This window comes from Lissotriton helveticus, chromosome 2_1 (genome assembly GCF_964261635.1).
Source record: "Lissotriton helveticus chromosome 2_1, aLisHel1.1, whole genome shotgun sequence".
In the NCBI taxonomy this organism is placed as follows: Eukaryota; Metazoa; Chordata; class Amphibia; order Caudata; family Salamandridae; genus Lissotriton; species Lissotriton helveticus.
Window position 1 is genome coordinate 608,631,763 of NC_136059.1, and position 26,691 is coordinate 608,658,453.

At 46.2% G+C, this 26,691-nt stretch overlaps 1 protein-coding gene across 2 annotated transcripts in view; it reads left to right on the plus strand.

Annotated features, from left to right (window-relative positions):
- The window catches only part of RASGRF2 (Ras protein specific guanine nucleotide releasing factor 2), a 1,720,695-nt gene that overhangs the window by 811,719 nt on the left and 882,285 nt on the right, over positions 1 to 26,691 (plus strand). For both annotated transcript variants that reach the window (XM_078675315.1, XM_078675317.1), the window contains exon 9: positions 14,344 to 14,462. In XM_078675315.1, the coding sequence (XP_078531441.1) occupies positions 14,344 to 14,462 (119 nt within the window). The remainder of the gene's footprint in view (positions 1 to 14,343; positions 14,463 to 26,691) is intronic.

Consider the following 26,691-nt stretch of genomic DNA (forward strand, 5'->3'; position numbering starts at 1 on the left):
GTTCCAGTTGAATACAGTGAATACTGCCGGTGCTAATTTAAGATAGCGTAAGTGTCACAGTTTTTCGGGCTGACTAGACTCTTAAAAGTTGAAAACCTGGGGCAGTGTTACTTGAACACATTTGTGTTAAGCTGGTTACTGGTGAAAGAAACTTTCAAGGTACAAGTCTAACTTCGGCTAGAAAGGCAGCAGCATGCCCCCCAATAACCTTAATGTCACAATATAACACAATAATATATCACAGCCCAGCTGCCTTGCTGTGACAGCACGGCCCCACTATTGCAGAGTGTCAAATCCGGTTATATGTGCCCTTAGCCCCTCCACATGATGACATTGCAAATTGCGTGAAATCTTGTCCTTTGGGATACAAATGAAGATGCAAACTGTTAGCGTCAGCCTGGAAACATTCAAGCAAGCTATATTTTTACCGTCATCCTTCACCTGCATGCTCGAGAAAATTATTGAACATGTTACCTAAATATGTCATATTATGATAATCGTAGATATTGATTTAGTATGTCTCCGAAGCTCAACATTGGTGTGACATTTCAGATCATTCGGAAACATCTTATTTAAAAATGCAGTAACCGTAATATCCTCGAAGCTGCAAAAGTTAAAGGTTCAACTAAAATTAAAATAGAAGTGTTCCGCAGTAAACAATATTTCCATTGTGCCTGTTTACTTTCGCTTTACACACTCCACCAGGACTATATTCCAGCTCTACATTTGACTTAACAACATTAAGCCGCTGGTAATAATAACTAATTGTTAATCATACTTTGCCGGGGCACCTCTGTTCACAAAGGCAGATTTTGTGCCATGATCTGACAAGCAAACGGTTGATTTATAGCTGTCAAGTCTCCATGTTGCTAATATTGTGCATTCCATAGTAAAATGTTCCATTTGCTATTGTTAATTTCAAACCTTTCTCTGGGGAACATTCTCTCAAACCCCCTTTTTGATGGCGGGGCAGGTAAGCATTGTGCTTTTGCGACGTTACATTTATACCTGACTTCAACGCCTCACCACTTTCAAATGCCATCAGCCGCCACGGCCGGTCTCTTTCACAAATAGCGGGAGGGAGGTAGTACTAACCAGCTACACCCATTATACGTAACATTTGGATTCTTCCTTTGGTCCGAGCAGGATTTCAAGATTGATGAATCTCAAAGATTACATTATGCTAAAAATTCAGGCATTGGACATTCCACTCTTTATTAGAGGACGCAGCTCATTCATCACACCTAAAGGAACAATCTTAAAGGTGTACTCCATCATCCCGATACCCACTAGCATATTTGTGTGGACTTAAATAATGAAATTGGCAAGTAACATTGGGAAAGCTCTCCTCTAAAGAATGGGAGGTGGTATGTCTAGATGCCCACTACAGCTCAATAAGTACTCGAAATAGGAAGTGCACTGTAAGTGCACTGTAAGTGGTTGTATAGCAGGTCCTACACCCCATATAAACTACACAAGATATTACCAGCAGTGAGCACACTCTGCTGAAGGGGATGTGGACAAGCAGAAAAAGGACCTCAATATGTAGTGTAAATCTACGCAGAATACTTTGGACTGAGGTGGAAACGGTCACAAAACAGATAATGGGTGATTCTCCTCTGCTTGAACCAAGAGTGCTGGTTTTGAGGCTGCAGTTGTCACAAGTTTAATTTCTCAGCCATCTTGAGGTGGCCAAGGCATGTCTTTGTGATCTAGCGCCATACTTGAAGAACAGCAAGCCCAATTCCATAATCCCACCGTTAAATTTAGACAACAACATTCAGGTCCACATATTGCTCATCTGGCTTCTATTTCCTGACATAATTAGTACATTGCCTACCTCTAGGCTTCCAGTGTGAAAATGAGGATAGTAGATCCCCTTCCACCCGAAAACATCACCTTAAATTGTGTTATATAACTTAGAAGCACTCCTTCAACCTCTTAGGTCTAACAAATAACATTTTCTCCAACAGCTTCACATATGAGTCGCTGCTCGATGACCATAAAACGACCTTAAACAACTGAAGAAACCGACAGACACCGTGGAATTGCTATGATCTTGTGAGCATGAAACTGCACTTTTCCTGTAGTATAACTTGGACAGTTTTCACCATTCTATCCAAGCAATGCTCCAATAACTCTGGGTCTATCAGTCATTTACAGAACGAAAGGAAAAGCATCTTTCCTCAAAGATTTCTTGACCAAGCACTTATAATAATACCATTTCTCTAACATTGTGCCATGAGACAAGCACAGAAAATGAAAAAAGGGGGGGCCCTCAAATGGAGATATTGATGTGCAGTTTATGAAACGCTGAGTAAAACATTGGAGCCTAAAAAGCGCAAGCAGCATTTGTCCATGAGAATCTCTTGTTATATTAAAACTCAATAGGGTCACAGACATTCTTGTGATTAAAGGTAGCATTAGAATAATCCTCATAAAGATCAATGGTTTCCTGCAGATAGTACACGGTTCGTTATATGTAAATATCGCTGCTCCGACCTTACATAACACACCCCATTGCCGCCTAAATTAAATGAAGTGAGCGGACGTTCCTCCGGCTTTCCTCCCCTCCACATATGTCCCACTCTACACACGCAGCTCAAAGCAGCAAGGCAACGGTAAACAAAAAGGCAGAAACTCGAGAGTTTAAATTACACTCGAACAGCATGAATTCCCCCAGCCAGGATAAGGACGGTAGCCTTGTGCACTCGTATATTGGTATTTTAAACACACATGGGGCGGCTTTAGCGGCGCCTTCAACGCACGACCCAGGCACTAGTATAGTAGCAACCCTCCCGGTATGTGCCCAAGACAACACACGTGCGCCATGCAATTCAGCCCTCGCCAATAGCAAATATCAGCGCACCGCACAAAAACTACTATGCGCATGGCAGCATTATATTAAACTGTGCTACACAGCGTGCCCAACTTAACTGTACAATGGTCCTGCATCCTCGAGCATGGCTCCTCCGTGACGATGCTGATGCTCCCCCTCGGACCGGAGACCTGAAAGCAACTTCACCCACAGCTTTGGGCAATTTCCCCCTTGCAAACGAGGCGACATTCAGCTCTCATGGCGCCTTTCTTTCCCTCGTTCTTTCGGCGCGAACACCTCTGCCGCCTCGTGTCCCTCGCCGATGACCCTGCAAAGAAAGGGGAAGACTCCACTGCCGCCTCGCGTCCCTGGCTGATATGCGGATCCTGGCGATCTCACGACGGCTGGCTCCACGCAGCTAGCTCCTGGAACAGCTTGCTACCTGAAAAAGAAAAGCAAAACATTACAAAAACAAAGAAGCCCCGAGAGCGGGGCACACCGTTTCGGCGAGGGAGCGTCCAGGGACAAGGGGGTCTCCTGGGCGCTCCCTATCTCTTTATTCCCGAGGGGCCAGATGGCCCCTCCTCTAGCCCGCCCCCCTTGACCCGGACCCACTTCCCAGGATCCGGGTCAAGGTGGCCGCCAGCCAACCGGCGGTGGGCCGCGCCCCCCAGGGCACGCCCCCACCGCCGAATGGCAACAAAGGAGACAGTGGGGGCGACGGTCGCCGCGCCGCCATGCGTGCGGGGGGGCCGAGGGCCCCCCCTTTTCAGATGTGGTGGGTGACAACGTGAGAGTGCACTGAAATGAGAGAGTAAAAAAAGGAAAGAGAGTGATAAACACTAGCAGAAAGAGTAAAGGATTGTTCCTACGAGTGGGGGAGTGAAAGAGAGAGCAGGGGCACAGATGTTAAGTTAAAGTAAATTTGTAAAGTGCTCATACACCTGGTTGGTTTCTTGGCGCTACTGGGAGAGGTGAAGGTGGTGAGATTTGTTCGAGAATTATGTTACTTATATGCCTGTTTAAAAAAGCAATGTTTTTAGAAGTTTGCGGAATGTCATGAGGTCGGTGCAGGATCTAATCTCCAGCGGAATGGAATTCCAGTATCTAGGGGCCAGTGTAGAGAATCTGGATCCTCCAAATCGTTTCTGTATGAAGGAAGGTGTTGTCAGAAGATGCAAGTGGGCAGATCTCAGGTTACGGGTTGGATTGTATCTTTTGATCATGCTGTCAATGAATTTAGGATTTCTGCCATTCAATGATTTGAAGATGATGCATCCCAGTTTAAAGGCGCATCTCTGTGATATAGGAAGCCAGTGAAGTTTTTCCAGAAGGGGGGTGATATGTTGGCATTTGTTTTCCTGTAGAATCAGTCTGGTCGCCTGGTTCTGAACCAGTTGGAGGCGGTGAGTGAGATATGCCGGGATGCCATAGTATAGGGAGTTGGCGTAGTCAATGTGTGATATCACCAAGGCTAGGACTGCCTGAAGTTTAGCTTCTTGAGTAAGGTACCTGCTAATTTTGTTTATTTTCCTTAATTGAAAGATGCAGGTGGAAATGACGGATCCAATTTGGGATTTCATGGTGAGATCACAATTGACCACCACTCCCAGGCTTTTGGCGTGTTTGGATGGGGTCGGGGGTTGTCCTAGTTCTTTGGGCCAGAAATGGGAACTCCAGGGGTTGAGTGGACCTCCCGTGAGGATTAGTTCTGTTTTATCCGGGTTCAGTTTCAATTGATTACTGTTCATCCAATCCCGGATAAACAGCATTGTCGATTGAAATTCATGAGTGGAGGTCAAGGAGTTACTGATCTGAAATACTAACTGGAAGTCGTCCACATAATTGAAGGTTTTAATGTTCCTTTCTTTTAATGCGTGGAGCAAGGGGAGAAGGTAGAGATTAAATAAGAGGGGTGAAAGTGAGGAACCCTGAGGGACTCCACTGGTAGTCTTAATCATGGGGGTCGTAAAGCCACCAAGATGAACTGACTGGGATCGGTTAGTGAGGAATGATGTGATCCATTCTAGGGCAAAACCTTCAACACCTGCATCCCTGACACGGTCGATCACGATGTTATGATCGACCGTGTCAAAGGCAGCAGAGAGATCTAAAAGCATCAAGGCTTGAGGGAGACCCCTGTCTGCCATGTCTCTCAGAGTGTCGAATACCAATAGGATCACTGACTCTGTCGAGTGAGCAGGGCAGAAGCCTGCCTGATGTGCGTCCAGGTATTCTGATTGCTCCAGAAAGGCAGATAGACATTTAACTACATGGGCTTCAAGTAGTTTAGCTAGCTAGGGAAGCAGTGATATCGGTCGAAAATTCGTTTTAGGATCAGCTCCTGGTTTTTTTAACAAGAGGATGATTATGGCTTTTTTAAAGGACTCCGGAACCTGGCCCTGGAGTAGTGACTCATTTAGGAGGGTCATGGCTGGGCTTGGGCAGGCAGTAAATATTTCCTTAAGGATCCAGGGGGGGCAGCAGTCTCTTGGAGATCCCGATTTCACTTTGACTAGTAAGTCTGTGAAAGTTTCTTGGTTTATTAGTGGGAATTGTGCCAACTTTTCTGGGTTCTTAGGTTTCCTGGGGTACGCCGGGCTCGGACAGCTAGGGATGCTATTTTTAATAATATTGATTTTTTCAATAAAAAAATGATTGAAGGAATCACATAAGGATTGAGAGGGATTGGGTTTCACTGTAATTCTGTTCAGATTTGATAACTCGTTAATGATCGAGAAAATATCTTTAGAGCGATTTGTGGAATTGATCATTTTGGACAAGAAGTATTTGGCATTGGTAGTCATTATTGCCTTTTTATAAGTACCACGTGTTTGTAAAAACCTGTTTTTGTCGTCCGGAGAGTATTTATTTCTCCACTTTCTCTCAGCTTGACGTTTGTCAAGTTTCAATTTTTTTAGCTCGCAGTAAGTACGATTTTAGTTCAAACAGCTTTTAAAAATATCAGAATATTATATATAAAAAGAAAAGAAAGGCTGTAAGTGAAGCGATTTCCTCCAGCATGTCAAGCAGATTCAGATCGTGTAACTTCCCACAGTATAAAAGTCACCAAGTTCTAAGCTGTATTACACCCCCTAAGACATGACACTCAGAAAGACGTCTGTGTGGCAATCAAAAGGGTCCATGAAAGACTTGAATATGTACAGCCACTGAAGCCTGTAGTTTAGCAGTTTGATTGATTGATTGAATAAGGATTTGTAGTGCGCAACTTTGCCCGAAGGTGTCAAGGCGCAATTGATGGAAAATAGCCAGGTACATATATAGAAATATAGGGTATAGGGGCCTAGGAGTAGGCTTCAGTAAAGAGCAAAGTTTTAAGGCCCTTTCGGAAGAGGACAAGAGATTCTTGGTCCCTGAGTTCCAAGGGGAGCTCGTTCCAAAGTCTGGGAGCGAGAGAGGAGAAAGCCTTGCCTCCCCATCTCGCCATAGCGACTCGAGGGACGGGCAGCAGATTCTGGCTTGCAGAGCGCAGGGCCCTACCAGGGACGTAGGGCGACACTAGGGACCTGATGCCCTCAGCACCAGCACCATGAAGAGCCAGGTGGGTAATGGTCAGGATTTTAAATTTTTATCCTGGCATAAACAGGGAGCCAGTGAAGATTTTTCCTGATCAAGGTTCCTGAAGAGCGTCTGGGGGCATTGACGACAAACCTCGCTGCAGCGTTCTGCACGACATGCAGGCGATGGACTAGTTTGTTGCTCATGCCAAGATATAAGGCATTACAGTAGTCCAATCGCGAGGATAGGAGGGCGACCGCAACCAGTTTCCAGGCGTCAGGAGAGAGGTAATGGGTAAGTTTTCTTAACACCCTTAGAACCCCGCAGCAGGTTGAAACCGTTCTGTTAACTTGCTTATCGAAAGAAAGTGAGGTGTCAAATATGACTCCCAGGTTACGGGCAACGGGAGAAGGCTGGGGGCAAGTTCCCAGTGTCTGTGGCCACCAGTCGGCTGACCAAACCTCCTTGTTTCCACCAAAGACCAGAATCTCCGTCTTTTCCCCGTTTAACTTGAGGAAGTTCGAGGCCATCCAACCTGCCACTGCTTCCATGCAATTTCTAAAATTGAGGGCCGTGGTCTCAACAGATTGCGACAGAGAGACCAAGATCTGGGTGTCATCGGCGTACGAGAGCACTTCCAGTCCAAAAGTTCTGACAAGCCTAGCAAGTGGGGCCACATAAACGTTGAGGAGCATAGGGCTCAGGGAGGAGCCCTGCGGGACCCCACACTGCAGAGGCCTGGCGGTGGAAAGGAAGTCACCCAGTTTGACCATTTGCTCCCGATGGTTGAGGAAGGAAGTGAGGAGGCTCAGAGCCAGACCCTTCACCCCCGTCTCCCTGAGACGGGAGGCCAAGATGGTAGGGGACAGGGTGTCAAATGCGGCTGTAAGGTCGAGCAGGATCAGAAGAGTAGTCTGACCACTGTCGACCTTAGCGCGGATGTTATTGACCACCACTGTGAGGGCTGACTCAGTGCTGTGTGCCTTTCGGAAGCCATGCTGAGAGGGGTCAAGCAGGCAGGTCTTATCAAGAAAGGCGCTAGGATGGAAATTCAGATGAGCCTCCAACATCTTGGCTGGAGCAGGAAGGAGGGAAATGGGACGAAAGTTCTTCAGAGTCCCAGGATCCAAGGAGGCCTTTTTCAAGAGGGGCTTAACGATGGCAGTCTTCCAGGATGCTGGAAATGATCCACTGGAGATGGCCCTATTCATAACTTCCAACAAGGGGATAAGTAAGGTGTCCCTGCAATTTTTTAGGATTTTAAGCAGACGGGTCAAGGGGAGATCCTGACTTGGTCGAGTCCAGAAGTTTGTCTAGGACCTCAGTCGTGAGAAGGGGAAAACTGGAGTAGGTTTCATTGGAGACTGGGGTATGCTCTAGACTGGGAGGAGGAACATGAGTGAGATTATGAGTCTGGAGTGCTGTATAAATATCCAGAATTTTAATGTGGAAGAAGGTGGAGATCTGATCACAGAGTTCTTGCGAGGGAACTATGGGATCAGGATGTTGGATAAGAGATAAGGTATCTACCACCTTAAAAAGGTCTCCAGGGGAAGTGAGGGATAAGGTTAGATTGGAAAAATAGGTTTGCTTTTCGGCTAACACCGCCGCTTTATAGCTCTTGAGGAGATTTTTATGCTTGGTCCGTTGGTCGGCATCTGGCTGAGCTCTCCAGAGCCTTTCTTGCCTCCTACACTCCTGTCTCTGCAATCTAAGGGGTTCTGAGTACCAGGGCGCTGACGGGCATTTCCTGGCACAATAGTGAGATTTAAGCGCGGCGAGAGTGTCCACAGCCCTGGAGATGGTGCTTGCGAACTCACGGGCAGTGGTATCAATGTCCTGAGAAAGGGGAGGCTTAAAGTTGGCAATGAGAGGGCCAAGGGATTCATTGGACAGGCCCCTGTACCTCCTCTTTAGGACCCAACAGTTCATACCCGTGGGAGGGGCGGGAAGAAAGCCTGACGCGAATTCCAGAGGGACTGCTTTATGATCCGACCAGGAGAGGGGCAAAGGGGAGCCAATCTCTAGCCTGGGGTCATTCGTAAACACCCCATCTAAGATGTGGCCAGCAGAATGGGTAGGAAATAGCACTTTTTGGGAAAGGCTGAGAGAAGCCAGTAAGTCCACAAGGGACATTGTATCAGTGAGTTTTCTGACTTATTATATCAGTAGAACTCAGAGTGACTGGGAAAGTCAGTTATCTGAAGGGAAACAGGATCTTCTGGTATGTGAAATAGAGAAGAAGATTCAGCAACTTGAGGGTGCCATGTGCCCCGGGGGCCTAAGATGGACCAGAGCCCTAATGATTAATATCCACAAGAAGGAACCTCTGGGTACTTGAGCATGGCCAGGAGCCACATGTAAATTACACTTAGCCAGAACCTTAGCACCCCTTGGTGAGCAAGAACCATTGGGACAAGCAGGAGCATTGAAGACCTTGGAGTGAGCAGTGTTTGGGCAACTTGGAGTGAGCATAAACCTCAGGACTCTGAGTGTGTGTTTGAGGCTCAGGGACCTGAACTGAGCAAAGCCCCTGAAGTACATGTTCAGCCCAATGCCCACTGCGAGAGCTGAAGGTGAGCATGAGCTTCAGCCGACTGGTGGTGACAGTAGATCTCATGCCCTTAGAGTGAGCAAAACATCAAGGAAGCTATACGGATATATAAGGTTTGCAGAATCTCACGGTAAACTTGGTCTTCAGGGAAATGAGGATGTCCCAGAGCTTCCTGGTAAGAGTGAACAAGAGCTACAGGGTCTGATGGTGAACAGGGAAATTAGTTGACCAGATGATGAGCCGGTATCCAAAAGAACCTGTGAGTGAGCTGGAACCTTAAGGATCTGAGCCGGAGTCTCAGTGACCTGGAGAGTGGAAATGAACTTCAGGGTCCTTTTAATAAATGGGTAGTTAAGAGACCAACTGATGGTGAGCAAGGGTCTGAAGATCTTAGGGTGAGCAGCAACCATGGATTCTTAAGTGTGAACAGAATCCTAAAGACACGAGGATCCTCATGAGCTTCTGGGGTCATGTTGGTCAGGGCAAAGCATGGATCCATAAGAATGACCAGGATTTTTTGGACCTGATTCCAGAGAGAGATTTCTGAGATCGGAGGGTGAGTAAGGGCTTAGAGGATGAAAGAGTGAGCAACAAATTCAGGGACATATTAGTTGGAAGACCTGTGAGTGTGCTGCAGAGATATAAAGATGTTTCCAGCATAGGATAATGCGAACTCTCCTAGAACATTTGAAAAGTTAAATGTATCACAAATATCTACCTAAATTAGCTCCCTGATACTAACAAGCAATGCTTTATGAAAGGTTGTGATCTGCAAAGGTGGACCACTTGTATTTGGGAGCTCGGTTCAATTTTTGGTCTGCTCAACCCTGGACATAGGTTACTTGCAGGCCTAGGTACAAGTGTGATATCAACAGGGATGGTAGCTGCTACATGCACAAATGAACAGCGCAGATATCTTGAATAATCTCACTCACTCTCACAGATGAGGCAAAGGCTCCAATTCCATCCCTTTTGCATCATAGCACTATGATTATTTTCAAAAGCACCTTACCTGATTTATTTCAGTGCCTTAAAGATAGGTGTTTTAAGGTTCATAGTGCAGACCTTTTGTACCTTTCACTGCTGTTGAAGTATTTTTTAATACATGAGTGGCTAAACAGAGCTCTGTAGTGTATACCGTAGTGTTGTATATTCTGAGCATGTGTGCTTAGTATAGGGCATTGCAGTATTGTTTTCCTGAGTAAAAGCGTTTTTAATTGAATGTTTTTGAAGGTGTGAACTGTTGAAATGACTGTCTCTGGTTCAACAGTCACACTATGGAACATTGTCTCACTGTTCATCATAGACATCTCTCTCAGCATCTTCTGAAAACGTGGCTGTTCCAAGAGCAAAAAGTGCCTCAGCACCTAGAACGCTGGGCGGTAGCTGTGGGCACCTTATGAACTGTCAGTAATGTAACACATCTCATCAAAATATTATGCACTCATCAATGTACTTAATTCATAGCTCAATTAAAGGATTGAGATGATATCTGGTTTGCCCTTGAATTCCAGACATCTACCCACACAGTGGAAGTAGACCAACTTGCTGCCAGGGTATTTGTCATGTGTGCCGTAATTGTTGAGTTTCTTGTATTGTTCAAGAAAGCAACAGAGCTGTACCCTGGCATGGTTCTGTTTGCATTGATGTAAACTGAAGCAATATATTCATAGTACATCTTCGCCAGTTCTCACTGTCATCTATTTAATGCTGAGCTGTGTTGACTGTTACCCCCTTTCCTCATTAGATTTTCTTAGTTCATTGAGCAGCAATATTCAGAACCGTCTTTATGAAAGGTGCTGCACTAAAATATGTATTTTTATCTCTAAATTAGCTATTAAAATACAAACCACGTTTGATGAAAAGTAACTTGGTTTCAAGCCGCAACCTTCCAGGAAATATTTCTTCAGAATGTTTACATAATTTAACATTGATGCTTATACTGATTTTAAACTCCATATAATTCTTATATAAATATAACATGTGTTCACTTACTTAATTACGTATTGGTTTGCACACACAATTCACAGTTTAGATTGAGTATGGCATTACCCCCACTTTTTGCCTGTTGCTATGCTATTTTTGACTAGTCTGACTGAATCCCTGCCAATCAGGACCCCAGTCTCTGTGCTATCTCTCCTAAATTGGTTACGTTGAGTACCTAGGTACACCCCAGATTGGCTACTGGTGTACACTTACAAGTCCCTAGTATATCGTGCTGAGGTCCCCGGGGCATAGGTACACCACGGGTCCCCCAGGCATAGGTACAAAAGGGCCCTTGGGCTGAAGCATAGTATTATGCCACCTATGGGAGACCACTCAAACTTTGACTACGGGCCTGCCATTGCAGCCTATGTAAACTGGTGCTAGCAACTCTTACGATAGATAACGTTTTCCCAATATCTGAGGTCACTGCACTTAAAACCTATAGTCACCCTAAAGCAGGCCTTTCTATCCTGAAGGCAGGGTGCTCAGGTCTAAGTGTGAGGGTGCCCCTGCATGAGCGGGACACCCCTAAAACCTTCAGAGTCCATTCTCCCGGGTTGTAAGTGCATCAGCCATTACGAAATATAGAGTGACCATGCGTCATTACACAATGGCTAACTCTAAACTGGCTGTAAAGAACCCTGTCATGCTTGGAATCATACCTCCCACATCGTATATGGTGTGGAAGGTATGATTCCATGCACTGTAAAGCTCCTCCGGGAGACCGTCAGTGCTCCCGGTACCCGTCTTCTAGACCCTGACATCACAACATGGCCACTGCCGACCAGAGACATGATTTTGCCCTCCTGCTGCTGAGCCAGGCTCGAGCAGAGTAAGGTAGGACAATAGGTATCCTGTCACAGGGAGGTGTGACCAACCCCAGACAGGGTTTAGTTTATTGGGGCAGGGTGGGAGCGATTGTCAGCTTGAGGGGCACTTCCCTCCTTGTATTGTCCAGTTCAAACCAGTTCAGGTAGCCGTTGGCTGCTGCTCTGGTGCAAAACTGGACAATGGATATGGGAGTATCCTCCCCACTGTCCAATCCCTGAATCGTCCCAACCCTTTCCTTAGGGTACTTAAGGGCTTACCTGTGGGTCCCTAGATTTTTCATGGGACAAGATTCACTTCAAGACACCACTTCCTCTTCGACCGTCTGGGCCCTCTAGACTTCTCTGGACCTTGCTCTGGGCTCCAAGACTGCAACTGGTTAGACTCCCGCTGCTCCTGGTCTCGTCGTCCTGCTCGTCTGCTGCAACATCTGTGGCCGTGCTCCATACAGGAACCTTCCAAGGCTCGACCAAGACACCTGAAGGAATCTCCCTTGAAGTGAAAGAGTCACTTCCCTGCAGCTGCAGGCACTGCAATAAAGCTGACCAGTCTGCTAATCCTGATCCCCATGGATTCCGAAAGGCTCAGCAACACAGGTGGAGGTTCTTCACATCCCTTGAGGCCTGCCCTATCCTCTCACCAAGTTTGAGGCCAGTATCCCTCATCAGAGCCTCAGGAACCGAACCCCTGTTCACTGTGTCAACTTGCTGTGGCAAAGGCTTATTGGCTTCCTTCCTCCAAGATCTTTGGACTCCAAGTAGCCCCAACCTCAAGCATCTCCAAAACTCTTTGTCCTCACCACATCACTTGCACCGCTTCCAACCTGTGGGTCCTCTTGAGGGTCTTCCTTGATTTCAGCAGGCTTCCCTCATTGCTAGGGCCCTGCTCTGACTCTCCTGCTTGTGGCGAGTCACCTGGACCTTGCTGGTCTCAACACTGCACCTTTTTTGCTATCCACATTGGTTGCGGTTGCCAAGGGTTGTTGGTGCTCCCGATGAACACCGACCCCTCAACTCTCGACATCTGAGGTGGGGCAGCTCGGGTATGGCTCCTGGTCTTCCACAGCATTGCTTGGTCCACATAGCTGCTGTTCCAAGGTCACTGTCAGCTCTCCTGCAAAACCCAACATCAGTGGCCATTTGTCTTCGGTGCCTCAGGGTCACTCCTGAGTGGCATAGACTCTGTCCCCTGTGGTAGCAGGTACTTTTTCTCCTGAATCCACCTTCGGGTTCCACCAGCCACTTTCACCTTCCCCAGCAGCGGCATCTTCCTGAAGTCCTCCATTGGGTTTGACAGTGGTTTCCGTTGCCACTTCACACCTATGCACCCGGCTTCCCTGGTGTAGGTATCCTGGTTCCTAGGATATCCACTGATGGGTTGGCTCTCCAACCGTTTGTCTTCCACGGGGTTTCTTCAGGGTCCACTGGGAAGGGTCCTTCTTTAAAATTGCAACTGCGACTTACTCATTGACTTGAATTGAGCACGCTGTTGTGTTTACACACTGCACATGGCCTCCATGGGGTTCTTTGGTTCCCTAGCACTTCTACAGCTTCTGTGTATAGTCTTGACTTGAGTTGTGGTCCCCATACCACTATGTTAGTATATGGTTTGGTCTCCCCTGGTGACCACTGTGTATTTCGTGCTATTTACCTGTATCCTCTGCAAAGTATTACGTGCATTGTGTATATCTCAGGGTAGGAGATATTTGTATGTGTTAGTGTCTTATAATGAAGACATATTTTTATAATTACACTGTGTTGTTCTTTTTCACTTAATCTATACCCATAAAATTATATTCTGGTAAAACAAGCTGCTTTACACTGCTTCTGGACTAAGCCTGACGGTTGCTCTCCGCAGCTTCCACTTAGAGAGCTTTCTAAGGTTGTCTAAGACCACTAAAATCACCTTAACAGTTGTCTGGATTGGTGCCGGGTGTCCACTTACGTAGGTGTGCACCATATATCAAGCCAGCTTCTCACAGCAGGCCTCTCACTAGAGGGCAATTCTGTACTATGGACAGCAGCGGAAGTGATAGAAGACACTTGGGAATCACACCACTGTTTGAATCCCTAAAACACCAAAAGGGCTAACATGTTTACAACATGTGGTTTTAGTTGCAAGTTAGTTTCTCATTGGTGAATCAGAAATATTGCCAATACAGATTCTTTTCTATAAGACAATCAGAATGTATATGTTTTCAGAGGCTATGTTTCAGCATTTAAATATCTCTTACAGTCGGATGTATATAATTACAAGATATTCATGTTTTTTTAAACACAACCCCATTGATGGCGGCATATATGGTGACTTATCGTCAAAGCCCAGGGTCAGTTTAAACTACCACTGAACAATAAGCAGTTCTTGCATGGTTGTTTACTGCTCACTTAATTATATCGTATAGGAAAATCAAGGTGTACTCACCCCCAAAGAAAACATGTATCAAAGCATTACTAAATCATGCCATTTATCTTAAACTCTATGAAAATAATTCCTATGCTACTGATTAGGCTTTCAAAATCCTCATTATAGCGTCAAAGGTTTCCAGCAAATTGCCACTGTAAGTTACATCGTCTCTTAGTGAAATTGTGTGTAAAACAAGTCAGTAACTGGTGCATTGCAATCCTAATTTTCCTCACAGGGTAATGCACGATGAAGTGAGTGACACAGAGAACATTCGGAAAAACCTTGCTATAGAGAGAATGATAGTCGAAGGCTGTGACATACTGCTAGATACCAGCCAGACATTCGTTCGGCAAGGTAAGTCCAAAACTACTTCATGTGAACTTGGTTAAGTATTAGATATTTAGGTACCACAGAGGGCCGTTCTGGCATTCTATGTGCTCTCTTTTTAAAAAGTCATTATTTACACACGGAGCTAAAGCATAATGATTTGTATAGATGTCGTCCAGTTGCAGTGCTTGGGACTACTTTGCAAATAATAGCCAGCCACTTGGGTGAACCGACCATCTGGCATTACCCTCAAATATGGGGGGGGAGCACAAGATTGTAGATTGGAGTGTGGTTACTGACTGCCTAAGTGTAGATTGTATGCATTATGTAAGTACGGCAGGACTTACAAAGGGTGACAAGCAAGCCCATGCGTGTGAATGTCTGCATTCGCCGTTGCAGAACTTCCACATAATATTAGTGTAGATGTATTGTAGTGTACTAGCGGTAGTGTGAAAGATTGCCATGAATAATACCACACACCACTCCTGCCCATGAGCATTCATCTGGCTATAGAGCTCAGTCTGTTACCAGAACTTGCTCCGAGGTGGGCACATGGATCGGTTGTGGACGTGAAGAAAGGTTTGTTGGCATCATTTTAATGCGTTTATGATGATAAATTACTTATGCTACTTGAACAACTATTGCATCTTGAGACATAAGTCAAATTACCCTTCATAGAACATAGATTTAATATGCTGATTGCATCTCCTACCCTCCCACCCACTCACATATAATTCATTATAACCAATACACTCCTGCCTAGTGGAGTTGAGCAAAGCTTGTACTATTAGCCGTGCCTGAAGTCAGTGAAGACAGGCACTTTTTTGTCCCCAATGTATTTCCCCCATCTCAGTTTGTGCCACATTATGATCACACAGTTCTGAGGAACATTGAATTATCTTTCAGCCTGTTCATGGTCTGAGGGCGAGAATTGGCTTGAACAGTATCTTGTGGAACAGGTGACCAGAGCTCCCCTCCCCTGTTATGTTGGTCAGTCCCCACACAGCATTACTTTATCTTGGAGTGGAACAATGTGAAGAGAGTATATGTGAGGATTCCTTTAATGAATCTGGAAACCTCCAGAGCCTACCATACTTTCCACTACTGGTTTAAGCCATACAGGTATATCAATGTTTGTGCAAACGTAGTGGGAGACACCAGCCACATGCACCAATGCCCCATCAGACTGGTACCTGTATGTTCCATACTGCATGCCGATCGGTTCACTGCTCCAGATGTTGTGAATTGATAATAGTTTTGTTCTTCATGCGACTATACACCCTCTTTTTCTAGTCCAGTAATGCTTATAGCATCCAAATGAAATGGTGCATGTTGTCTCTATTGTGCCTTTACTTTAGATTTTGTGGTGGGCATCTACAGACTTGGTGGTCCCCCGATTTCCCAGTTAGCTCATAACAGCTCATGATGAAACTGGGTCAGTGGAAGAAGCTGTGGGTGCATTAGAGGGTGCAACCACTGTTTTGGTCATGCTGTCCAGAAGTACATTTTCGTAGGGGAGATCAATACCCCAAAGAAGGAATTCCCCATTGTTTTCCCTCAACTTGCACTTCTAGATCCCAACTCCAGTAGGGATGTTTCATCTTCCTGGTGTCTTTTTGAGATAAGCGTGGAATAATATCTCTTGTGAATGGGCAGGCAATAGATTACAAAATTTTGGTGAGGCATGTTCTGAGGTGTTAAAATTGTTCCTCCTTCCTGTACTCTTCCAAAGCTATTCTGCTGCTATGATAAAGCTGTGGTAAAACATACCTGAAAGGGTGTTCCTTTGGAGAAGTACTTTTAAACAAAATCAAGCATCTACGATAGCGAGTAACGTATCACCATATGCAGTATTAATCAATACAATCATCATAAACATAATTTATGATTGAAATAGAAACAATATCCTCCACCTCATTCTTGAATCAAATTAATTAATTAATATTTTGATAACAAATGTATGAACAAATATTAAAAAATGTAAGGTTCTGCAAAAAGTGAACTGATGGCACAGTGTTCTTGTGTTAGGAATATGTGAAGAACAAACTGTACAACACAGGCATACGTCTAGGGCTGTAGTGGTTAAGTATCAAACACTGTACACTGTATCAGAATATGATTTCATCCGATACAGTACAGTCCCAGACTAAGAATACATTTTAGCTAATTATAACATCTCCAAACTAGACTCATGTCTGTTTAGCACTGATATGCATCTGCATACAGCTTTATTTATGCATGTACCCTAAAATAAAAGTACACATTAGACACAGCTCTTTAGACCATCATGCATACATCAATACTCCAATCCATACATTTGGGGTTGAAGAATTGAATGCAGTATTTGACTAGAAAAAGGCAAATGTGTTACTTCCACACAGGAGCTATAACTACATAATTGATTTTGTGCACAGTCTAAATATCGATTCCTGAATATCGACCTACAGTAATATTGAGTTGGAAATACCGAGGTGAAGAATATCGAGGTCAAGAATATCGTTGGACAAAATATAGACCCTAAGGTAAGTAATATTGATTTTTAATTATTAATTTTTAGTAATTGTAAATTAATTTTAATTAATTTTTGCGTTTAAGTTCTTCAGCGGGTGCTGGGTTTATAGGGGAATTGGGTGGGAAGTATTTTAATTGTAATTAAGTAATGATATTCTTTTTATTGGTATTGATAATTATTTTATTTTTAATTAAATATCAATTGTTAATTAAATATTTTAATTGGTAATTAATGGTAATTAATTTTTTAATTGGTAATTAATGTTTGTAATTGGTAATTACATTTTTTAATTGGCAATTCTTTTTTTTTATTGGTAATAATTTTTTTAACTGGTAATTCATATTTTTATTTGTTAATAACTTTTTATTAATTGGAACTTATATTTTATTAGTTGGTAATTATTTCCCCATAAAAATATTTTTTTATTTAAAAATAAATTTATTGTTTACCATTTTTTAATTGTTAATCAATTTTTAATTAATAAGATGTTTTTTGTTTTGAAAAATATTTTTGTGTTCAATATTTATTATTTGGTAATTAATATTTATTAATTAATATTTATTGGTATTTATTGTTAATTTATTGTTAATTAATGATTCAATTGTAATTATGTTTTTAGTAATTATTATGGGTATTTGCAAATGATGTAGAGTCATTTAAAAATACAATTATTAATTATTTTATTTACAACAATTATTTATAAGTATATTATATTTAACTTCTACGCTATCCAACGCTTTCCCTACTGTTGCACTCTCTGGAGTTGGAATAGTAATTTTTACCCCTACGCTATCCAACGCTTTCCCTACTGTTGCACTCTCTGGAGTTGGAATAGTCATTTTTACCCCTACGCTATCTAATGGTTTCTCTACTGTTGCGCTCTCTGGAGTGGGAATGGTAAGTTTAAGTTCTATGCTATCCAAAATTTGTATTACTGTATTTTTTTAACTTATGGATTTGAATAGTATTTTTATTTATTTAGCTATTTAATATTTTTTGTATAATTTTAGATAATGTAATATATAATTAATTTTAAAAATATTAAAAGTATATTTAATTTTTTTAATTTATTAAACATAATTATATACTTTTTATTTATGTTTTTGTTTTATGTTTGTAAATGTATTTGTAACTCATAATATTTTTTATTGATTTATAAATTATTAAAGTAATTATTAAAACTTATTGTTTAGTACGTATATATTATATATTTTCTGTATATGTTTAATGAATGTATTATTATTATTATATATGTATTATTTATTAATTTTAAACTTTATTAGATATTTTTAACTATGTTTATTTTATTTATTAGTGTTATTTACTTTATTTTACATTTATATTTTTACAGAAAAAAACGATATTTTTAACATTTATATTTTTATTTGGATATTTTTGTACTTACCATGTTGTAGATAGGATGTTGATATTCTTGCCTTCGATATTTCAGCATCGATATTTCTGACTCTGTTGTGCCACGCCTCGCCTGACGGAGAACGGAGAACGGAGCACCGACGACGTCGTCACTGGAGGAGGAGAAGGCTCGACGAGTCGAACACGGAGCAGACGCCAAAGTAAACGGGGCGTAAACCCCGGGGACACCGCGGCTGCCGAGGAGCAAATAACTAACCGAGGGTGTGTAGCCTGTAGCCAGTAACCGCGATTATTTTACGCGATTATCTCACGCGGTGATCACAGGGAGGGAGGACGCCTGAAAACTGAGGGAAAACAGCGCAATAAAAGCACCGGCATCATTAGACACTGAATGCGAGTGAGCCCCCTAACACCAAAAGCGGAGTGCTGTGCGGACACGGAATGCTAGACGGCCGTGGGGTGCTAGGAGGTCAGAGGGGCACCTCTCCTGTAGCCTGTTTGGGCCACTAAAATAAAGAAGTGAGGAATGTAAAGCGGCAGGCCATATTAATTACCCCCAACCTTGCACCCCCCCATATGGGTGAAGCCTGTGACGCACGGAAAAGCACCCAAACGCCCCCGGTTGGGACTGGAGAAAAACCTGGGTGTGAGCAGATGCTAATTGCGTCCGAGGGGGGCGCGTAGAGGGAAATACACCCGAAACAGGAACCACTGGATTTATTTCCTTTCTTTCTCCTGGTTACCCCAGTTAGGGGAAAAGACAGAAAAAACCTGCTGAGAAGGCAAAGAAGGGGGAGAACCAAACCAACTCCGTGCAAGGCAGGCTGGCGGTCAGTGCACAACAGAGGTAAGTGAGCTACAGTGTGGAGGAGTGTGAAAGAGTGTATGCCTCTAGTTAAAACAAATATTATCTGGTGATTCTTATCCACACTACAAAGTAAGAAGAAAAGGAAGTTAAATAGGGATAAAGTAATAATCCCCCCGGTATATACCAATAAAAGGGCATGGCCCCCAACTTAAGACAGAAAGCACAGAAAGATGTGCAAGAGAACAGCCTGGAGACCAGCGAAATACTAGAAAGATCCAGATCAAGGGAAGAGAGTCAAGAGAGTCTGATGTCTCAAGAGGATATTTCCGTGGGAAGACGCAAGAAAGGGAAATGTAAAAAAGGATCTAAAAAAGCCCCGTATGCAAAAAAGGGGCGCACCCTAATACCTCCTAAAAAGAAGACTACCGAGTCCCTTAACCCTGTAAAAGTCTTTTTAGGTAAACACTATAAGGCCCAAATTCCAACGGCAATCAATGTGGACTCGGAAGAGGAGGAAGACCTCGAGACAACAAACAAAGATGTAGATGTTGGGCCTCAAGTGGATCAAAACCGGAGAGAAAGATCAGAAAAAATATTGGAAGATGAGCTGGAAGATGAGCCGGAGAACCCCCTGCTAATAAACTTATCAACTCATACTCAGAACTCAATTTTGTTGTTACCTCGGCTCTCGTCATCCCCAAAACTGTCCTCCTTTCAAACTGCAGAGAACGAAGAGCATATGAGAAGAGACAGCCTTGAGACAAGTTTTGTTTGGAGGGCAAACTCCAACCAAGTACCATCGAGCGAAGATAGGGGAGATAGGTTAAATATGCAGATCTCCGGAAAAAATGGAAACCTAACAAACCCCGAGCGAAACAGCCAACAGGATCCCAACCTTCTAGCTGCCCCCACCACATCAATGATGGACCTCCTTCTAATGCTACAAAAAACTCTGCAAGGGATCCTTGAAGTTTCACTGTTGAATAATGGGGTTCTGAATGCCCAAAAACACTACCTAAAGAAATTACAGCATGAGTTGACTGAAATCAAAGAACAAATCCCCACCTTGTTAAAACCAGTAGGAACTCCCCAAGTAATTGAACAAAGCGTGAGAAGCGAGTCAGTAGAAACCCCAGATAATGTGTATATATCTAGGCGCCCAATGGTGGTAAGAAGGAGATGTAACTACGGAAGAGCCTATACCAAAGGTGGGTGTTAGACCTGACACCTTTTGGCGTGGTCCTTCCCCCATCTTTTTCCCTCTGACTCATGTGTTTTGATGCTGTGCTGGATTTCGTTTTTGCTGATTAAGATGCTTTGGACACTCTGCCACTGCTGATCAGTGTCAGAGTGTAAGTGCTCCCTCTGTAAATTGTGATATTGATTGGCATATTTGTATCACCACGAAGTCCCTAGTAAAGTGCACTGTGTGTGCCAGGGCTGGTGATGACAAATGCTACTAGTGGGCCTGCAGCGCAGATTGCGCCACCCACATAAGTAGCTTTAAAATGGTGACTCAGGCCTGCCAGCGCAGGGCCTGTGTGCAGTCAGTGGACTGCCCTGTCCCCCTGGCCAGTGTCTCCACTGGCTGGGCCTAACCCTTCCCTGTCTGTGCACATCAGTCACCCCTATGGAAGGCTCAAGGTACCCCCCTGGGCAGGGTGCAGTGTATAGCTAAGGTAGAGCATGTACTAGTGCAGGTCACATGCTCTGGTAGTGGGCAGCAGCCATTTTATGTGCTCACTGCTGTAAGGCTCTCTTGCTCCATAGAGTAACATGGAGGAGACTGGCCCCATGTGATGCCAGCCTATCTTCCCATAGGAACCAGATGGGACATAAGTGAAAGATATCCCTGAACTCAGAATTTAATGACACATCTTTTAGTGAAGGGTGTTTTTAAATCCTGTGTTGGAGAATAGCACTTTTAGAAAGTGGCTGTTCTCTTGTCTAAACCTTTCTGTGTGCCTGGGTTTGTGGAATGCCTGCCTGGTCTGGATGTGACAGGGGGGGCTGCAGAGCCCCGGAGGAGAGGGTCGGAGCCAGCCCGGGGATGAAAGGGCACATCTGCCTGCCTGGGAGGTGGGAGGAAGGAATGCCTGATAAGTGCTGGGCTGCGCTGGCCTGCCTCCCCCTGCTAGCTCCCTCCTGGTGGTCAACTGACACCTCTGGCCCTGAAGCTGACAGGAAGAAGAAAACCAGAGACATCTCAGTGCTCCGCAACCCCCAGAACTGGTTTAGACTGGACCCAGGGCCTCCATGCACAAAGACTTCAAAGGACTTCAAAGACATTGAGGGGTATAAGGAAAGGACCCCTGACTACAGAAGTTTAGATTCTGAAATTCTACAACCAAGAAGGAACCTCGGCTGGAAGGAGGACGGCTAGAGAACTAAAGGAAGACTGCCTTGCTGTGTGCTCTAAGGGCTGACCTGTTCTGGTGCCTATCTGGAAGCTGAGGAGGAGAAAGGGACTTTGCTGTGTGCTGTGACCCTGCCTGCTTGAAACTGCCAAGACTTTGCTGTGTGCTGTGTCTACAATCTTGAATCTCCAAGGGCCTGAGAAGAGCTGGCCCCCTGTCTGCAACCCAGGGACATAAAGGTTGCCCAAGGACTACAAGACCCTGCTGTGCCCCCCCTGAAGCTGCTGTGTGGCAAGGAGATCGTGAAACCCTGTAGCCTGCCTGCCCAGCGCGTGGGCTGCTCTCTCTCATCTGCTTGAGAGCGCCGCACTGACCCAGCCTGCTGAGGGGCCACGATCGGCGTGTTCATCGACACGCGTGTGTGTGGGGCAGCCCGGAGACTTGTGGGCCTTCCCAGTGCAAGGCGCTCTGAAAACCCTGTGCCGCCAAATCACCACCGCGGCCCGGGGCCAGGAAACCCCCCCCCTAACTTGCTCCGAGGTCCAGGAGCTGCCGCGGCGAAGAACGAAGCCGCCGCTCTCCCATTGGTGGAGGGAGCCGAGCCCCCTCACTAACGCCGAGACGGGATTGGCCCGTGCGGCGCAGCGTCATCAACAGGATCGGGCCGTGATTGGCCCGTGGAGCGTCGCGTCATCGGCGAGGCCGCGCTGCCATTGGTTGGCGGCCTCGCGCTCAGAGGGGCTCGTCTGAAGAGCCAACGGGATTGGCTGCCTGGGTCGAGGCGGCTGGAAGAGCCGAAGAACCTCCGTGATCACCGCCGGGCCGCGAGGAAGTGACCTGACCCCGCCGAGGGACTTTGAGGCGTCCCGCACCCCTGGCCAGCCGTCCCCCCACAAGGTGAGCCTCACCGCCTCCCCCGCCGCTCGTTGGATTGTCGAGAGCGGGCGGGAGAGGACAGGGGACCGGCCGGGGCGGGGACGCGTGCACTCTGCACGGCCTGGTGCGCCGGAGGTTAGAGAAGGCGCGAGGCTGCACCTGGGACGAGAAAGAGTCCCCGAGCCTCGCGCAGAAGCGCAGTGACAGCGCTGGAAGCCCCTAACAAGGAGCACAAGGGGGCATTGTGTTTATCGCTCGTTTTTAGAGCTGAATGAATAGGCATCAGGGGTAGTATTTTTGAGTTCCTGATTTGAGAGACTTGAGACGTTATTTTTTTTCCATAAGAACTTCCTATTTACAAGTACCATCCTAAAGATTAAGTGCAACCCGTAAGATTGAATGCAACATTTTTCTAAAGAAGTGATTATCATGCAACTGCTTTAATTACTTGCTGAAACTAGATAAAGCTATATATTTTTATAAAATATACTTACCTGTGTGGTCTCAGTTTGTGGTGGATGGGGGATTATTGTTGTGTTAAGTGCAAATGTTATCCACATTGCCTCTGTTTAGCCTAGACTGCTCGCGCCATGCTACCTAGAGGGTGAGCAGGGGTTATCTCAGAGGGTTATTCCTTCGCCCTGACTAGAAGCAAGGGTCCCTACTTGGTCTAAGGTACTTACCTCTGCCAACCAGAGACCCCGGGTTCTAACATTGGTGGCAGCGGTGGGATTTTTGAACTAATAATTGCACTTGACCGGCAGTGATCTCGTGTACATCACTAGTCTAGTTTAGCAGAACAGGTTGCGCAAGATTTTTTCTTTTTTGGTGAAATCTTTTTAGTTGAAAAGGTTAGGAAGCATCATGTCTCGGAAAGTGCCAAGCGTGAATGGAGACGTGGAAGTGGAATTTGAAATCCAGGAGTTGTTAACCTATAACAAGGAGCAACTGAGAAAAGTCTGCAGACAGCTTGAATGCCCAGTAAGGGGCGGCGCAAACAAGGAAGAGCTACGGACAGCTCTGAGGGCCTGGTGGGAGGCCAAACATGGTGACCCAGAGGTTGCTACTGGAGAGGGAGACACACAGGAGAATGGGTTTTTGCCCAGTGAATTGCCAGTGAGGAAGCCAGGGTCTAGGACCGGCAGCGACCACTCCAGTAGGGTTATGTCTCCAGAGGAAATAGAGGAGAATCAGCGAGTTAGGGCCCATGAGATTGAGCTTTTGAAGCTCAGAGCGGAAGCCGATGAGAAGAGACTGCGCCTGGAAGTTGAGAAAGAGGCGCAGGAGAGAGCGGCGCAGGAGAGAAGACATACTCTCGCTTTGGAGGAAAAGAAGCTCCAATTGGCTCATGAGAGGAGCATGAAGGAGTTGGACTTCAAATATAAAGAGAGGGTGTCCAGTTCTAATGGTGGCAGCGCACAACCAGTACAGGCGGGTAAGGTATACATACCAAAGGATCTGGTACAGAATTATCAGAGGGGTGAGGATATTTATGCGTGGTTCAGAGCGTATGAACTGGCCTTAAAGATGAATGAGGTGCCTGAGAAGAATTGGGGAGCAGGATTGTGGAAGCATTTTGAGGCCTCTGGGAGGGATGTTTTGGCACCCTTAGAAGCAAAGGATGCTTTGTCCTACTCCGCCATGAAGGAGGCTTTGTGCCTCAGGTATGGGCTCACTGCTGAACAGTACCGCCAGAAGTTTAGGAACTTCAAGAAGCTTGATTCAAGTACTTGGGTGGAGTGTGTGAGTATGTACACGCGTGCACTGGAAGGTTGGATGAAGGGCAGCAAAGTTACTGATTATGTGGGGTTGTGTCACTTGATTAGTAGGGAGCACTTAAGTAGTTTATGTGTCCCAGAGCTGCGCCAGCATCTTTTGGATAGCAAGTTAACTGATCCCAGTGAGCTTGCTAAAGAGGCGGACCGGTGGACGAGCACCAGGGTCCACAAGGGGGTGGTAAGTACCCCAGCCAAAGGTGGACAGGGTCCCCAGCAGAAGAGTGGGGGGACACGGGTAATCAAAAGGAGTCTTCTAAAGGGCCCCAAAGTAGTTCCCAGGAGAAGGTGTCTCAACCCCCCAAGCCTAAGAGGTCCTGGCTCCATAAGGGCCCGCAGGACAAAAAGACCCTTTCTTGCTATTCATGCAGGGAGGTGGGGCACATTGCTCCAAACTGTCCAAAGAAGAAATCAGCACCCACTGGTGCTCCAGCTCCAGCTCCGGCGTTAGCCAGTGTAGCTTTGGGAGGGGATTTGATTTCTAGTGGGGAGGAGGGGTTAGCCTTGATGACCCTTGTCTCTCTAGGAGACCAAGAGATGGCCCAGGAAACCTTGCTGCCCCAAAACACTAAGAAGTACGGGCAGAAGGTGACCATCAATGGACGGGAGGTGGAGGCTCTGAGAGACACAGGGGCCAGCGTGACATCTGTCCGGTGTCGGTGGGTGTCTGAAGAGCAAATTATTCCCCAGGTACTCCGGCCTGTGGTGGCATCTGACAGTTCAGTGCGCTACTGCAAGTTGGCGAAAGTTCCATTTGAATGGGGAGGAGTCTCCGGTATTTTGGAAATTGTTGTAAGTGATGCCTTGCCTGTAGATTGTCTATTAGGTAATGACCTGGAGAGCTCCCCATGGAAAGAGGTGGAGCACAGGACTCACTTGGAGATGTTGGGTTTGCCTGCGTGGATCTGTGTGTCCACCCGTGCAATGACAGCCAGAGAGGGCGGTCTAGCAGAACTGGAGCCTGGAACAATGGCCCAGGGACCTGCCAAGAGAGGAAGGGGTAGAGGGCGCGGGAAACCGGCCCCCACTGTTCCCACTGTCCAGGAGGAGGCAGACCCAGAGGGGGATGCCCTGGAACCTACAGGGGAGCAGGTGGCTGAACTAGGGGAATTGCCTGAGCTGTCCCAGTGGCAGCAAGAGGGTGGTCCCTCCAGGGAGGAATTCTGCCAGGCTCAGAAGGAGTGCCCTTCTCTCATTGGTGTGCGGCAGCAGGCTGCCGACCAGGCCGCAGGCCTGGGGTCCAAGGAGCATTTGATCTTCTGGGAGGATGACTTACTTTATAGTGAGCCTAAGTTCGCTGAGCCCGGTGCAGCCCGTGTGCTGGTGGTACCGGAGCGCTTCAGGAACTTCCTACTGGGTCTGGCTCATGACGTGCCTCTCGCAGGACATCTGGGGCAAGACAAGACCTATCACAGGCTTGTCACCCATTTCTACTGGCCCCAGATGAAGACACACGTCTCTGCCTTTTGTAAATCTTGCCAGACTTGTCAGGCCAGTGGCAAGAGTGGAGGTAAGCGCGTGGCCCCCCTCCAACCCTTTCCTGTGGTGAGCACCCCTTTTGAGCGGGTGGGCATTGACATCGTGGGGCCCCTGGATCCCAAGACAGCCCTAGGCAACAGGTTTATCCTGGTCTTGGTGGACCATGCCACTCGGTACCCGGAAGCCCTCCCGCTCAGGACAGTCACCGCCCCAGTGGTGGGCCGTGCCCTGATGGGAATCTTTTCCCGGGTGGGATTTCCCAGGGAGGTCGTCTCAGACCGCGGGACAAACTTCATTTCTAAGTATATGAAGTCCCTGTGGAGTGAGTGTGGGGTGACATACAAATTCACCACTCCTTACCACCCTCAAGGAAATGGTTTGGTTGAGAGATTCAACCGCACATTGAAGGGCATGATTATGGGCCTGGAAGAGCCCATGAGGCGGAAATGGGATGTCTTGTTGCCATGCCTGTTGTTTGCGTACAGGGAGGTGCCTCAGAAATCTTTAGGGTTCAGTCCCTTTGAGTTGCTGTATGGCCACCCTGTCAGAGGGCCTCTTACTCTGGTGAAAGAGGGGTGGGAGAAATCCCGTGGGAAAACCCCTCAGGATGTGTTCAGCTATGTGCTGGCCATTCGCAACCAGACCAAGCGCTTCAGGAAGCTCGCTCAAGAGAACCTGGAGGCTAGCCAGGAGGAAATGAAGAGGTGGTATGACCAGAACACTTCTCTAGTTGAGTTCCAACCTGGTCAGAAAGTGTGGGTGATGGCGCCAGTGGAGCCTTGTGCGCTCCGTGACAAGTGGTCTGGGCCATATGAGGTGGTGGAGCGCAAGAGCGAGGTTACCTATTTGGTTAACCTGAAGACTCCCAGGCAGCCCCTGAGAGTGCTGCATGTGAACCGCCTCAAACCCCACTTTGAGAGGACGGAAGTGACTATGCTCATGGCTACAGATGCTGGAGGGGAGGAGGATAGTGATCCTCTCCCTGACCTCCTGGCAGTCAAGGAGCAAGATGGGTCAATGGATGGTGTGGTCCTCTCCCCCACCCTGACTCCAGAGCAGCAGGAGGACTGTCGCC